The 16,200-nt window shown below is 49.0% G+C and overlaps 1 protein-coding gene across 1 annotated transcript; it reads left to right on the forward strand.

Moving 5' to 3' along the window:
* Window positions 1-8,454: 8,454 nt before the first annotated feature.
* Window positions 8,455-11,157, forward strand: LOC128066773 (mast cell protease 2-like). The gene is made up of 5 exons (XM_052659881.1): window positions 8,455-8,512; window positions 9,125-9,275; window positions 10,013-10,133; window positions 10,379-10,633; window positions 11,014-11,157. Exons 1-5 carry the CDS (start codon window positions 8,455-8,457, stop codon window positions 11,155-11,157), a joined length of 729 nt encoding a protein of 242 aa, XP_052515841.1.
* Window positions 11,158-16,200: the final 5,043 nt, after the last annotated feature.

A 16,200-nucleotide genomic window follows, 5' to 3' on the forward strand; every position in this document is an offset into this window, starting at 1 on the left:
AAGTCATTGCAATAAAAAGTTTTGGATTCAGGGGTATCCTAATGTTTCAAAGGTTTCTTATAACCTATAGGTTATTGACTCAATTTTTCCTTCTATTAGTAATCTCTGGATTTTTTTAATCTATGAATGTATTTGGGAAAGTTGCTAATTTTTAAAACATGCAGCTTAGGGAAGACTAGGCTGAAGGGGAGTGGTTTGCTGAACATTTGCGTGGTGAGTGAGTTTTGACTGTGGCAAAATGCATTTTGGATGGAAAAGCAACAGACATCATAGTTAAATACAGAACATACAAATAAGAGGGTTAACAGAGGTGCAGAATTCCATCATCCTCAGATCATCCTTAATGCTTAAGCATATTTCCTTTTGCTCGTTTTCTATTGGTTCATAAGATGTTGTTTTTTCAGTTCACTTGGGATTGGGTTGTATAGGACTCCTCATGCCATCCTTTCCATTCCTCTTTCTTCTGTCCTCATACTGGTGAGAGGGTTGGTGTATCTGCACATGTCTAGGATGGCCTGGCCCAGGGTTATCTGCGGCATGGTTCTCTGGACACCGGACAGAGAATATTTTGTGGGGAGTAATTATTATGATGAGCAGCATCCGTATCTCTTTCGCTGCTCACCAGTCACCAGCATGTTTGGAGAGGAAGCCCCCCTTCCCACTCATGAGCACTCTGATTTGGGTGGAAGAGCCCCCATCTCAGCTTGAGGGACGCTCAGTGCCAATGGTCCCAGGGACGGTTTGTTTTGGCCCAGTGAGTATCAAGTCCAGGACTTTTGTTCAGAACTGTGGGATAAGAAAAGCTCCCTATGTTGTGAAATATTTACGTTTAAAGAGGCGATTCTAAACACTCCAAAAATGTGAGGCTAGAATGGTAACAAGATAGGCAATGGGATTGCTGTTTGGGGCACTTGGGTGTGTCCAGGGTACCTGCTCATAAGGCAAGTCCAGTCTCTGCCTTCCCACGTTGGCACCAAGCAGACCCCCTTGTCTTGGTCCTCACCATCTTTCTCTCTACCCGCAGATTCTAAGTCTACCTCTGCCTACTGTCAGCTTCTCAAGGGCAGGAACTATGTCTCTCATATCCCTGGACCTTGCTATTGAGTAATTATTCATGATCTCATCAGAATCATAAAAGAACCAACAGTGGGGAAATGGAGATGTTCTTGATTCAGTCACTGAGGTGCTCCTGGAGTCCAGCCCCTCCACTGCTATATTATGGAAGAATCCTTGCAGTCTGTTAGATTAGTTACTAACGGGGTGTTGGCTACAAAATTAAATTATACATGATGGCCCATCTGTGGAATCCTGCCTCCCAAGTAATGAGTATTAAACTAAAATGACTTTATTTACGATACAGGAAACATCCTGGCCAGGCCTACCAATGAAAGACTGCAGGACAGAAGAAATTGAAACAGCCTCTCAGGAGGCTGACTGGAACCAAGGAATGTTTGATGCCACTCCCTCCTCTTTTATCATAGTATAAAAGAAGCCTGAATTCTAACTCAGGCAAAACGGTTTCTTGGGACACAAGTCCACCATCTTCTAGGCCTGCTGGCTTTCCAAATAAAGTCACTATTCCTTGCCCAAACAACTCATCTCTGTGTTTATTGACTTACTGTACAGCAATGAGCTTGGACTTGGTAACACTGACTGCGCCACAGCCTTCACTTTGTTGTTGTTCTTGCTCTGTGTCTCTGCAGTGGGAGTGCAAGTGTGGTGACTGTCGTTCTCACCTATCCCACAGCAGAGAATATGGATACACGTGGCATGCTGACACCTGGCAGGGGGGTGCACAGCTCTGGGAGGTCTGTGGGGGCACTGAGCCTCCCCTCCTTCCTTCCTCTATGCTTTGTGTCTGGAAGGAAGAAACCCCAGCACCTGTGACGTGGGCAGACCTTCTGGAAGATGCAGCCACTCCTGCTCTTGATGGCCTTTCCTTTGCTTCCTGGGCTGGAACAGGTGAGTGACTGCCCCCATTCCTGAGGGCAGAACACATCTCACTAAACCTCCTGCAGTCCTGACCCTCTGCTCAGCTCCAATTTCTGAACCAGCTGCCATTCCAACCAAGAATACAAGTTTGATGCCACATAGACACTCAGCAAGGAGGGATGGTGGGCTGGAAGAAAGGTTTTCACTAAGATCTTTCATGGGTCTCAGACTCTCTCTCACCACCAGGAAAGTGGGTTGTGCATTTGGTGGAGGATGTGAAGCTCCAAAACACGAGTAAGTCAAATCCCTCAGTCCAGCCAGGATAGGACAACTCAGACAAACCATCCACAGTACGGGAGTTTTGGTGACCCAGCTTAAGAACCAGAGAAAACTTCTCAGTGCTTCTCACCCTTCACTCTTGCTAGGAGAGAAGTCCAGGGTGTGATTGATCAGAAGTGGCTAGGTGACATTATCCAAAGCTCTCTAGGTGCCTTACTCTTCCTCAGACCCGAAGAAGTCCATTTTCTGCCCCACCTCCCCGCCTCTCAGGCGCTCAGCTGTCCCAGGGTCTTTAGCAGTGCCCACCCCCATTCCTGTAGTCTTGAATCCCACCAGTACTATCCCTATTAATATCAGCCAAAAGCTAGCCATTCACTTGTACAGCCAAAAGAAAGAAAAAAAAAATTTACTGAGATCCTGGGATGCATTAGGCTCAAGGATATGAGGATTTTACAAAATCCACCTCTATAAGCTCCTAGTGCAAGCTCACATTAATTTCATAATATTCCTGAGAAAGCTCCCAGAAGCCCTGCACTCATGTCATTTAAGCACAAGACACAGTGTCACTCCCCCAGGGCTGTCTGTCACCTCAATTTCCCCTCAGCTGCAGCCCTGCCCTGAAGTCGCCGGCCTGTCACAGCTCCTGGGCTGTATCTCCTGTGACTCCACGCTCCTCATACCTCTACTCTGTTCTCTGCGCAGCTCAGTCAGCGTCACTCTGGGGGCCCAGAGCATCGAGAAGCAGGAGAGGGTGCAGCCGGGTCAAGTGCTTTTTCTTTCCAAGGAAAACGACGTGCCTTGTAAGACAGCATAGTGACATTTATTGTCCTAGGACCACTTACTGAGGAGGGGAAAAAAGTAGTCTTTTCCTCTTTCTCTGCCATGAAACCTCTGTCGTAAACCATGTTTGATATATATGTCGTTCTTTAATCACTAAGTCATGTCTGACATTTGAGACCCCATGGACTGTAGCCCACTGGGCTCCTCTCTTCATGGGATTTCCCAGGCAAGAATTCTGGAGTGGGTGCCATTTCCTTCTCCATGGGATCTTCCCAACCCAGGGATTGAACCTGGGTCTTCTGCATTATTTGGTGGACTCCTTACTGTTGAGGCACCTGGGTAGCCTTTGATGTGTGTGTATCATTGTGCCAATATGTGTGGGGTCTCTTTTTCTTGTCCATTAGTCCATATCCCTGTGCTCCATCAGTGCCACACCATCCTCAGTACTATGACTTCATTTGCTAAAGCAAGACCTGCCATCTTGTTCTCATTCTTTAAGAGGAATTGGCTATTTTTGGTCATGGTTTTTTCCACATCTATTTTCCATGTCTATTTAGAACCCAGAAAGTTCTAAGAAATACCTCTTGGATGCAGTGAATCTATAGACCACTTTTTGGAGAAATGACATTTAAAAAACATTTTCTCTTCCAAACATGAACATGGACTATCTTTCTGTTTAAATCTTCTAGCAACCCCTCATCCAAGGAGCGGTGGCTGCACGGGTGCAGGAGGGCCTAGAGGATCTCTCCCACTTTGAAGGTCAGGAAGGGCAGCAGTGAGGAGATACCCCTCGTCCAAGGTAAGGAGCAGTGGCTGTGCTTTGCTGGAGCAGCCGTGAAGTGACACTGCACACCCAAGGTAAGAGAAACCCAAGTAAGATGGTAGGTGTTGCAAGAGGGCATCAGAGGGCAGACACACTGAAACCATACTCACAGAAAACTAGACAGTCTAATCACACTAGGACCACAGCCTTTTCTAACTCAATGAAACTACCCCATGCCCGCAGGGCAACCCAAGATGGGCGGGTCACAGTGGAGAGGTCTGACAGAATGTGGTGCAAACCACTTCAGTATTCTTGCCTTGAGAACCCCATGAACAGGATGAAAAGGCGAAATGATAGGATACTCAAAGAGGAACTCCCCAGGTCAGTAGGTGCCCAACATGCTACTGGAGATCAGTGGAGAAAGAACTCCAGAAAGAATGAAGGGATGGAGCCAAAGCAAAAACAATATCCAGCTGTGGATGTGACTGGTGATAGAAGGAAGGTCCGATGCTGTAAAGAGCAATATTGCATAGGAACCTGGAATGTCAGGTCCATGAATCAAGGCAAATTGCAAGTGGTCAAACAAGAGATGGCAAGAGTGAACGCTGACATTCTAGGAATCAGCAAACTAAAATGGACTGGAATGGGTGAATTTAACTCAGGTGACCATTATATTTACTACCGCGGGCAGGAATCCCTCAGAAGAAATGGAGTAGCCATCATGGTCAACAGAAGAGTCCGAAATGCAGTACTTGGATGCAATCTCAAAATGCAGAATGATCTCTGTTCGTCTCCAAGGCAAACCATTTAATATCACAGTAATCCAAGTCTATGTCCCAACCAGTAACGCTGAAGAAGCTGAAGTTGAATGGTTCTATGAAGACCTATAAGACCTTTTAGAACTAACACCCAAAAAAGATGTCCTTTTCATTATAGGGGACTGGAATGCAAAAGTAGAAAGTCAAGAAACACCTGGAGTAACAGGCAAATTTGGCCTTGGAATGCAGAATGAAGCAGGGCAAAGACTAATAGAGTTTTGCCAAGAAAACGCACTGGTCATAGCAAACACTCTCTTCTGACAACACAAGAGAAGACTCTACACATGGACATCACCAGATGGTCCACACCAAAATCAGATTGATTATATTCTTTGCAGCCAAAGATGGAGAAGCTCTATAAAGTCAACAAAAACAAGACTGGGAGCTGACTGTGGCTCAGATCATGAACTCCTTATTACCAAATTCAGATTTAAATGGGAGAAAGCAGGGAAAACCACTAGACCATTCAGGTATGACCTAAATCAAATCCCTTATGATTATACAATGGAAGTGAGAAATAGATTTAAGGGCCTAGAATGGTAGATAGAGTGCCTGATGAACTATGGAATGAGGTTCGTGACATTGTACAGGAGACAGGGATCAAGACCATCCCCATGGAAAAGAAATGCAAAAAAGCAAAATGGCTGTCTGGGGAGGCCTTACAAATAGCTGTGAAAAGAAGAGAGGTGAAAAATAAAGGAGAAAAGGAAAGATATAAGCATCTGAATGCAGAGTTCCAGAGAATAGCAAGAGGAGATAAGAAGGTCTTCTTCAGCGATCAATGCAAAGAAATAGAGGAAAAGAACTAGAGATCTCTTCCGGAAAATTAGAGATACCAAGGGAACATATCATGCAAAGATGGGCTTGATAAAAGACAGAAATGGTCTGGACCTAACAGAAGCAGAAGATATTAAGAAGAGGAGGCAAGAATACACAGAACTGTACAAAAAAGAGCTTCACAACCCAGATAATCATGATGGTGTGATCACTCATCTAGAGCCAGACATCCTGGAATGTGAAGTCAAGTGGGCCTTAGAAAGCATCACTATAACCAAAGCTTGCGGAGGTGATGAAATTCCAGTTGAGCTATTTCAAATCTTGAAAGATGATGCTGTGAAAGTGCTGCATTCAATATGCCAGCAAATGTGGAAAACTCAGCAGTGGCCACAGGACTGGAAAAGGTCAGTTTTCATTCCAATCCCAAAGAAAGGCAATGCCAAAGAATGCTCAAACTACCGCACAATTGCACTCATTTCACATGCTACTAGAGTAATGTGCAAAATTCTCCAAGCCAGGCTTCAGCAATACATGAACCGTGAAATTCCTGATGTTCAAGCTGGTTTTAGAAAAGGCAGAGGAACCAGAGATCAAATTGCCAACATTCACTGGATCATGGAAAAAGCAAGATAATTCCAGAAAAACATCTCTTTCTGATTTATTGACTATGCCAAATCCTTTGACTGTGTGGATCACAAGAAACTGTGGAAAATTCTGAGAGAGATGGGAATTCCAGACCACCTGACCTGCCTCTTGAGAAATCTGTATGCAGGTCAGGAGGTAACAGTTAGAACTGGACTTGGAACAACAGACTGGTTCCAATTAAGAAAAGGGGTACGTCAAGGCTGTATATTGTCACCCTGCTTATTTAACTTCTATGCAGAGTACATCATGAGAAACGCTGGACTGGAAGAAACACAAGCTGGAATCAGGATTGCCAGGAGGAATATCAATAACCTCAGATTGCAGATGATACCACCCTTATGGCAGAAAGTTAAGTGAAGTCGCTCAGTCGTGTCTGACTCTGCGACCCCACAGACTGTAGCCTACCAGGCTCCTCTGTCCATGGAATTTTCTAGGCAAGAATACTGGAGTGGTTTGCCATTTCTTCTCCAGGGGATCTTCCCAACGCAGGGATCAAACCCAGGTCTCCTGCATTGTAGGCAGACGCTTTTACCATCTGATCCAATGTGAAGAGAAACTAAAAAGCCTCTTGATGAAAGTGAAAGAGGAGAGTGAAAAAGTTGGCTTAAAGCTCAACATTCAGAAAACGAAGATCATGGCATCTGGTCCCATCACTTCATGGGAAGTAGATGTGGAAACAGTGGAAACAGTGTTAGACTTTATTTTTTTGGGCTCCAAAATAACTGCGGATGGTGATTGCAGCCAAGAAATTAAAAGACGCTTACTCCTTGGAAGGAAAGTTATGACCAACCTAGACAGCATATTCAAAAGGAGAGACATTCCTTTGCCGACTAAGGTCCGTCTAGTCAAGGCTATGGTTTTTCCTGTTGTCATGTATGGATGTGAGAGTTGGACTGTGAAGAAGGCTGAGCACCAAAGAATTGATGCTTTTGAACTGTGATGTTGGAGAAGACTCTTGAGAGTCCCTGGGACTGCAAGGAGATCCAACCAGTCCATTCTGAAGGAGATCAGCCCTGGGATTTCTTTGGAAGGAATGATGCTAAAGCTGAAGGTCCAGTACTTTGGCCACCTCATGTGAAGCGTTGACTCACTGGAAAAGACTCTGATGCTGGGAGGGATTGGGGGCAGGAGGAGAAGGGGACGACTGAGGATGAGATGGCTGGATGGCATCACTGACTCAATGGACATGAGTCTGAGTGAACTCCGGGAGTTGCTGATGGACAGGGAGGCCTGGCTTGCTGCGATTCATGGGGTCACAAAGAGTGGACATGACTGAGCAACTGAACTGAACTGAACTGAAAACAATGCTAATGGTAATTCCCAAGGTTGTGATGGGAAACCCTGGAGAAGGAAATGGCAACCCACTCCAGTATTCTTGCCTGGATCCTGACATCTGCATATATTCTATTTCAATCAAATGAGCTTAATTCCTCATGTAAGATTAGGAACCCCAGCACCCCTGGAACAACCATTCTTCTACATCTACATTCCCATTAGTGGAACTAGATTTCCCTGCCTTTGAAGGTACAGCAGAAGGGCCCTTTGTATGAAATGAGGGAAGTCTAATTCTGAGGCATAAGCTTTGATAGCAAGATTCAGAAAATAGAGATAACTCTATGTACTTCACAGGATTGTTATAAAAGTAACAATACATCTAAGAGAGTGACAAGAATTGATATTCATGAGCTCTTTAAAGTCCTAATTCCAATCTCATTTGCTCTTATGATAATGTATGTAAAGCCCAACCGTAGAGTGTGGTCTCTTCCCTTACCTAATATTCTTTCATCACGGTCTTCTGCCTATGAACCCTTGGTTAGGAGGGAGAGAGAGATGCAGATTACTGTTTTTCAAATTGCAGGTAACCATGCTGAAGTGGGGGGTAGCTTGCAGTTTAATCTGAGTTGAATAAGATGGGATGCAAAGGAGTGGCAGCTTAGACTGCATTGCACGTGATTAAGGATGAGTATTGTTTCCTGCAACTTTGGATTCATTTGCATGTTTGTAGGTTTGTGCCTTTGTACTCACACATACCTATGGTATATGTGTTGGGTCTTTTTGCAAATGTATTTCCTACTGTGGTCACTGTCTTCAATGTGCATATGCTTCTGAATTTTCAGTGTAAAGACTCTCCCCCACCCATGTCTCTGATGGGCCTTAATCAGCTGCCGTGCCTGGGAAGGACATGAGCCCTCCACCTCCACACCAATGAGGGACCACACTGGAGAGCTCATCCCTGAGGCCAAAACTTGGAGGTTCAGGCCTCAGCTTCACCTCACACAAAACAGAGGGCATCTCTAGGGGAAATTCTGATTAGAAAGACGCAGGCACAGTATGAGAGAAGAGAACATGACCAGTCACTTCCTGTGTTGCCAGCCTGGCCCTGCCCTCACTTGTTGGGAGTGAAAAACCCAAGACTAGAAAACAGAAGCAGCACGTGCCCTGGGCAGCCTCTCTGAGAAGATGCATCGTCCTCCTCTCCCACTGGTGCTCCTCCTCCTCTGCTGCAGAGCCCAGGGTGGTGAGTTGCCCGGCCACTCCTTCTGGAAACTGCAGGATCAACCTCTAAAACAAGATTTACTCGGAAGATTGCTGACCCTTAAACAGAATCCCAGGATTTCTCCCCAACACCCCAGAGTGAAGTTTCCCCTTGGGCTGTGCACACCCTCTCTCTGCAGCCCATGGTCGTTCCCAGAACAAGGAGCCCACCTCGATTGAGGGAAAGCCCAGAGCAGGGGGCCCCAGGGGTGGTCTTCTCTGAATGGAATGTGTGACACTGAGCTGAAAGTCCTGTGTTCCCTTCACCTTCTGGCCTTGTAACTTGGCTGATCTCTGAGCAACCTGGGATATGGAGATGGTGGAGACAGGAACCTGGAGAGCTGGTCATGCATGGGGACAGAGGAGGGCTGAGTGAGGGCAGAATGGGAGTGGGGGGAACCCTTAGGTGAGCGTGACTGCGAGGTGTCCGAGGCCAGCTTGGCTGCTTTGCCTGGAGCAGAGACAGCAGACACCAGAGCCACCCGAGAGGAAGACAGCAGAACTCGGGGCGAGTGTGGATTCCAAAGACGCCTGTTCCGACTTGAAGCCAGCTGGTGCACCCTCTGTGATAAGGCCCTGGGGTTCTGTGTTCCAGGGGAGATCATCGGGGGCACAGAGAGCAAGCCACACTCCCGCCCCTACATGGCATACCTGGAAATTGTCACTTCGCAGGGGAAGCAGGTGGCTTGTGGTGGTTTCCTGATAAGAAGGGACTTTGTGCTGACGGCTGCGCACTGTGCAGGAAGGTGAGACAGTGGGTCCTGTTTATCTCCAAGTGGGAGGTGAGCATCCAGGGGAGCAACCAGGAACAGCTCCTGGGGCCTGAGGGGAGCTCCTAGGCCTGGGTCTCTTTAGGGAGAGATAATACTTGGCCTTAAGGAAATCATTCTCAGAGTGGAACGGCTGTCCTGACCCTCAGTCACTGTGAGCTCAGCTCCCCTCAGAGGAGAGGGGACCTCATCCCAGTGCCCCTCTTCTAAAACCAGCTCCCCCTCCCCAACCCCAACACAAAGGATGTGGACTCACTCTTCAGGGGCCCACCCACTTCTCGACCAGTTCCTCCATGCCCTTTTCAAGAACACTGGCCTTTAGTTCCTGGGGACCTGAACCCACCCTTTCCATGGGAGACAGAGAACAGGGTCCACCTGAGACCCCACCACTACCCCCTTTCCTCAGACACCTCTGCCCTCAGAGAGGTGGCCCTCATTAGGGCACCTTGATTAGGAAGTCCTACCCTGTGCCCTGGGTCCTTCACAGCTCACTCAGACCCTGGCGTCTGGCAGACCCTGGAAATTATCTCTGTCCCTGAGAAAGCTCTTCCTTGAATGAAGCCTGAGCCCCTCACATACATGAATAGTTCAAAAGAGGGAGGTGGGAAGAGATCGCTGACCCTGCGAGAGACTGCACGCCCTTTCTCAGAGTGGGCATATCTCAGCAGACGCCCCACCATCAGCTTTTCACCTTGGCCTTCTCCCTCACATAGGTCTGTAACAGTCACCCTCGGAGCCCAAAACATACAAAAAAAGGAGGACACATGGCAGAGGCTTGAGGTCATAAAACAGTTTCCTTACCCAAAATATGACCCTGTTGGTCTCTTACTGAAGGTGCAAATCCTTCTTCCTCTTCCCCGCTCTTTGTTTTCCAGGCTTCCTTCCCCACTCTCTTTCTCCAGGGCTTCTCCTTCAGGTCCCATTACCCTCACACTTCCCCAACCTGCCTCTCACCAGCACCCGTCTGCTCAGCCTCTGGAAGGGGCTCTCATGTGGAGCAGCTGCCCTGTCCCTCCCTCGTTGCCTCCACCCTTCCCCAAGCCCATTTCCATCACTGACAGCCCTCATTTCCTTTGCAGTTGAAGGAGAAAGCCAACCTGACCCTGGCCGTGGGGACACTCCCCCTTCCATCCCCTGTCACCTTCATCCGTCCCGGGAGAATGTGCCGGGTGGCTGGCTGGGGAAAAACAGATGTGAAGGAACCAGCCTCCAGCACTCTGCAAGAGGTGAAGCTGAGACTCATGGAGCCCCGGGCCTGCAGCCACTTCCCTGCTTTTGACCACAATCTCCAGCTGTGTGTGGGCAATCCCCAGAGCACAAAATCTGCATTTAAGGTGATTCTCAGACTACGGTCTTCCCCACAAATCACTGTCCAGGGTGCAGACACCTTTAGAAGGAGACGGAGTTAGGAGTGTCAGCCAGTGAGAAAGTGTGAGACCTCAGGTCTGAGGACCTGGGACGGTCCCTCTGCAGATCATCCTCCCTTGGCCCCGTGGGGTCTCTGACCAGGGTCTGCTCAGGGTCAAGGGGTGCCTCCCAGGGTCAGGGCGTGCCAAGAAGGAAAGAGAACAGCATCAGAGACGTATCACCTCATGAGGAGCCCGTGTTCCTGAGCCTGATGACAGGTCCGACCAACTCAGATTGGGACCACAGCGAGGAGGGGGTGGTTTCCCGGCTCACCTTCTCTCTCTCCCTTTCCTTCTCTGTCCCACAGGGAGACTCAGGGGGCCCTCTTCTGTGTGCTGGGGTGGCCCAGGGCATTGTCTCCTATGGACTGTCCAGTGCAAAGCCCCCCGCCGTCTTCACCCGGATCTCCCCTTACCGGCCCTGGATCGATGAGGTCCTGAAAGAGGATTAACCTGGAACCTGGGCCAGCCTGAGGGGAAACAAGAGCAGGACTCCGGCAGGTTCTCAGTGCCACTCACCCTGGATCTGCCTCTGGTTTTCTTCTTAAAGCCCCGTCACGTCCCTAGTCCTCAGGAAGGCCCCTTCAGGTCATAGAATTCCCAATAAATCTCAGTGAACACCCGTCTTCCAGACCTGAGTGTGTGTCTCCTCTCTCTTCTCCCAGCATCAGGAATTCCAGAAGCCTTGAAAGGGGGGAGTGTGGTGTGTGTGTGTGAGAGACAGAGAGGATACAGTGAAGAACAATAGGGAGAGAGAGAAGAGAAAGGGGTTCCCTGGAGTGGCAGGACCCCTATGTCCACCTTAAAGAAGAAAGTAGAGCAGATCCTCCCCTGCTGTCATCATTAACTCTGAGCCATCTTTAGGGCTCTTCAGAATCACTAGGAACATGCTGAGTTGCAGGGTGTTTACAGCACCCCTGACCTCTCCCCATTAGGTACCAGTATCAACATTCCCTTCTCCTCCAAGTTCTGAATCAAAGATGTCTCTGGGCTTTTCTAAATGTCCCCCAAGGAATATGTCATGGTGGCGGAGGTGGGGGTGGGGTGGGGAGGGGTTAGGCAGGGCTTTGTGAAGGAGCTGGGCAGGAATCACCTTCAGCATTTGGTTCACCCTGGGCCCTCCTCACTGTCCACCTCGATAAGAGATCTACCATCTGTGCAGCTTTGATGTGCGATGCAGAGATCTTGTGTCACTGACTTCTGCAAAAGGAATACGTGGAGCTGATAAGAGAAGGGACAGCATCACAAGTCCTGCACGAACCACAGCCACAAACGACTGCTCCCAACCACTCTAGCCTGTATGACCTCCACAACGCCCAGCACTGTGAGCCACACAGAGGGAGAGGGTCAGTCCCGTGAGGACAGGGGGGCACTAACTCTATAATCTCGCCCAGGAGTGGAACAGCCTTGATGTGCAGAATGGAGCCTGCCCCCTGGGTTCTGTGTAATGACCTGCATTGTGGAGCACTCCTGAACTGGGTAATAGGCTTGTCCTTCATGCTGAGTGTCAGCCTGAACCCCTGCTTCTGTGTCCTTGGAGACCAGCCCAAAGTCAACACTCCTGCAATGTCTCCCTGTGGAGCAGATCAGGGACCTGGGAGAGGAGATGGAGCTGCCACCTGGGTGCAGTGAAGCTCTGACAGTGTCCTGCCCTGTGCTCCGATGGAGGCCCTGTAAGGCTACCATCGCCTAGAGGGGTCTTACGATGGAGGGGAGGCAGGACCAGGAGTCGAGCTGGCTCAGTCTTTCCCTTTTCGTGTCCCCAGGGGGATTCTGGGGTGTGACAATGTAGCCCCAGGGCATTGTCTTCAATGGACAAAATAATGTGTCACCTCCAGGGTCCTGCACCAAAGTCTCAGTTTCCTGCCCTGGATGAAGAAAACCATGAAAAGCCTCTGACTGCAGGAACCAGACCATCCTCCCTGGGGCTGATCCAGAATCACACTGCAGGATTGGCGTGCCCGCAGCTCAGTAACTGTGTCTCAGCTGGGCTCAAAGGGCTGACTCTTATTCACTGACTCCTATTCACAAATGCTCACTGTGTGTTTAGAAAGGCAATGACAGGATTCTGCTGTTTTCTGCTCCTCCTCTCCCCACTCCCACCATCTCTTCCCCTGAACCCCATGCAAAGCTGTCACCCAGGTCTGCTTCCCCACACCTGTCTTCCAGGGCTGGCCCTCCTGCCAGGGCTGAAGCTGAGCACCATCAGGGGAAAACATGAACCTCTCTGGTCCTGGGGCTCAGGGTGAACTCCTTAGCTCCTTGCTCTGGGTACATGGCAGGGAGGAGTGGGTCACACCATGGGTCCCCGACACCAAGAGCACAGCCTGGGGCTGCAGCTCCAGGACAGAGACCCTCCTACTGGGGAGCGGGGGGGTACCTGAGCTGACCTTGAACCCCCACAGCCAGGGGAGCTGGCCCAGAGCAGGGCTGGGTCTCCCGAGAACCCCTCGTTCTCATCCAGCCCCTCGTTCTCATCCAGCCTGAGTAGGAGTGTTATTGCATGCAAGTCTAGAACATCAGTCATTTTGGTTCTAGCCATGAAGCAAATCTCTGCTCTGCCCACTGGCGCATACTCGGCCCCTGGGGGAGGGGCCGCAGGGAGGGAAGAGAAGGAACAGGGCAGCCCTATTTTTCACCCTTAGTATGCTGTGCGGTGCTTAGTCACTCAGTCGCTCAGTTGTGTCCAACCCTTTGCGGACCCATAAACTGTAGCCTGCCAGGCTCCTCCGTCCACAGAAGTCTCCAGGCAAGAATATTGGAGTGGGTAGCTTTCCCTTCTCCAGGGGATCGTCCCAACCCAGGGAACGAACCCAAGTCTCACCACATTGCAGGTGGATTCTATACCAGCTGAGCTACCAGGGAAGTGCACTCTTAATACAGTAGGTAGAAATGTCACTGCACACGCTCAAATGGTAGGAACACCCATTTGAAAGGCAATTAGAATCTGACTCTAAACACTCATCCATTGGATGGGCCAGAAACAGGCTCCTGTCAAGGCTGCAAGCTCCTGGCTGTGCAAACCAAACTGCAGTCAGGGAGGCCCACGAGGTCTGGACAAATGGAGAAGCGCCTCTGCTCTTAGGCCGTCACGGTGGCTGCTGCTCCATAGGGTCCGAGACAACCTAGACTTTCATCCTGGGGAAGGTCTTGGTTTGGAGAGCATGTGAGTTTTCCTGGGCAAGATCTCCCTGTGCTGGTCTCCCCTCGCCAGACGCTTCCATCTGCCATCCCTCCAGGGTCTTGACTGTGGTGCTGAGCTGCCTGGGAGCTGAGCCTGAATTCCAGCCCTTGGCTGGTGCCGCCCTACCCCTACACACAGCACTGTGCTTCTCTGGGGCATGTGTCAACACTCTGGGATACAGTTACCCTAAAGGCAGGCCCTTTCCCCTCTGGCAGTGCACAAACCACACAGCAACATAATCTCCTTGTGACCTGGGGCACCTTTACAAAGAAAGAGCGGTGATAACACAGCTTCTGATTCGGAGCTGAAAAAATCCCAATATTCACTAGGGACCCTGCTCCTTGACTGAAAATCGCAGAAAAGGAAAACAAAGAAACAAAAACGTACTGTTTAAAAAATGAGCCTAGCCACAGACATATTCAGCTCAAGTATAACATTTACTTTGAGGAAATGGTTCTGTGGTTTGAAAAAGTTTAAGAATATTTGTTGCCGACTTGTCCTCCTTCGAGAGATGAGGGAGACAGTCCCAGGAGGGACAGTGAGCGCCTGGAGGCCCCACAGAGTTAGGACGGAGCCTGGGCTCAGCCAGGTCCCCTAAGAGCCAGGCCAGCAAGAGGACATCCAAGTTTTCTAACCCTGCCCACTGATGACTTCCTGCCATCCCTGGACAAGACCAGGAGCCTCTGCTCAGATACCTCCCTCCACACAGAACGAGTCCCTGGGCTCCCATGGCAGCCATTCTCTGACAAGTACTCAGACAGCTTCCTGGTGAGCTGTTCTGTCTGCTCATGGGCACAATCAGATGAAGGTGCGTGAGCACCTAAAACATGCTGATTTCTTCAAATCTTCTGGTCTGTGGAAATGTCCTCCATCCTCCACTTTTGAGGAAACAGTCCTTAACTTCTTTTAAGATCTTTGGAATGGAAATAAGAAACAAAATAAAATAAAATATCCCTGGACTTCCCTGGTGGCTCAGTGGATAAGAATCTGCCTGCTAATGCAGGGGGCATGAGTTTGATCCTTGATCTGGGAAGATTCCACGTGATTCAGAACAAGTAACCTATGCAGGAAACATACCGAGCCCGCGTGCTGTAACTACTGAAGCCTGTGTGCCTGGAGCCTATGCTCTGCAGCAAGCATAGCCACCACAGTGAGAGGTCTGCACACCTGAGCGAAGAATAGCCACTCTAGAGAACGCCCACATGAGGCAATGGAGACCCTGCACAGCCAGAAATAAATACATAAATGAATACAATTGTTAACATATCTGTAATGACCTCCAGTGAAATGCCTCTACTGACCAAGGCCTCTCCCACCACTTTTTCCCCCCAGACCCACAAGAAGATTCAGTTCCCAATATACCTGGGGAGAGAACTGCCAGGTCAGCTCTGGGGATGATGGACCTGAAAGGTCAAGCCCTTGCTAGTCTGTTTCGGGAATGTGCTTTGGAACAGGAACGGCTCTGCCTTCCCATGACCATGCTGCTGTTGGTACCACAGTGGTCTTGCAGGGTTTATTTCCTGTCTCTGAATCCCACATAACATGACTTTTGGCCAACAGATGCTTTACTGTGAAAGAACGTTGAAGCCATGAGTTCATGTCCCATATCACCCAGAAACAGCTGGCCCGAGAATTGTGTAAGACTTAGTAATGTAGATGGTGGAAAGACAACCACCTTTAAGATTGAGATGCTGTCTTCCAGGATGTGGTATGTGCTTTAAGCCAGCAGTGAGTATAGGGTGTTGTTTCTCTCCTAGCCAGAATACATGGTTCCTGAGACAACGAAGTGACCACAGGGAGTGGCTCTCATTCCTACTCTTACACCTATTAACTCTGTCTCAGAAGGTTTCCTTCTGTCTGTATGACCTTGGACTCTTCTGTTTTTTAGAGGGCTTACTTTGTAGGAAAGCAATCAACAGACAGATAAACTTACTATGCAAGTTAGGTGGGTGATCCTAATTGCCGAGGGAAGATGAGATTCCCTGTGTTACATCTTGGTAACTTGGTATTTCCATTCCTATTAGTGATGGTCAGTGAAAGGCTACTTTAGCCCAATAAACATAAGACCAGTAAAATCCTTGAAGAATGAAGAATCCCACTAGTTGAGACACTTGAGATAAGATCCCTCTGTATGCTTCTCAGATGATAAAATTCCTGTCCTTATAATGACCACCCAGTCTCCTTGGTCAAGGATCCTATCAAATTTCGTGAAAAAGGAGATGTGTGTGTGTGTGTGTGTGTGTGTGTGTGTGTATGTGTGTGTGTGGGTGTGTGTATCCATCTGGTCTAGTGTGTTATTTAAGACCTTTGT

Source organism: Budorcas taxicolor, chromosome 21 (assembly GCF_023091745.1).
Source record: "Budorcas taxicolor isolate Tak-1 chromosome 21, Takin1.1, whole genome shotgun sequence".
In the NCBI taxonomy this organism is placed as follows: Eukaryota; Metazoa; Chordata; class Mammalia; order Artiodactyla; family Bovidae; genus Budorcas; species Budorcas taxicolor.

What these genes read in the sequence shown, in the direction of transcription:
- LOC128066773 (XM_052659881.1), top strand. Translation starts at nt 8,455, where the DNA reads ATGCATCGTCCTCCTCTCCCACTGGTGCTCCTCCTCCTCTGCTGCAGA. An exon ending in GCTGCGCACTGTGCAGGAAG is followed by an intron (nt 9,276 to 10,012) that starts GTGAGACAGTGG and finishes TCCCTCACATAG; the next exon opens with GTCTGTAACAGTCACCCTCG. An exon ending in CTGTTGGTCTCTTACTGAAG is followed by an intron (nt 10,134 to 10,378) that starts GTGCAAATCCTT and finishes TTTCCTTTGCAG; the next exon opens with TTGAAGGAGAAAGCCAACCT.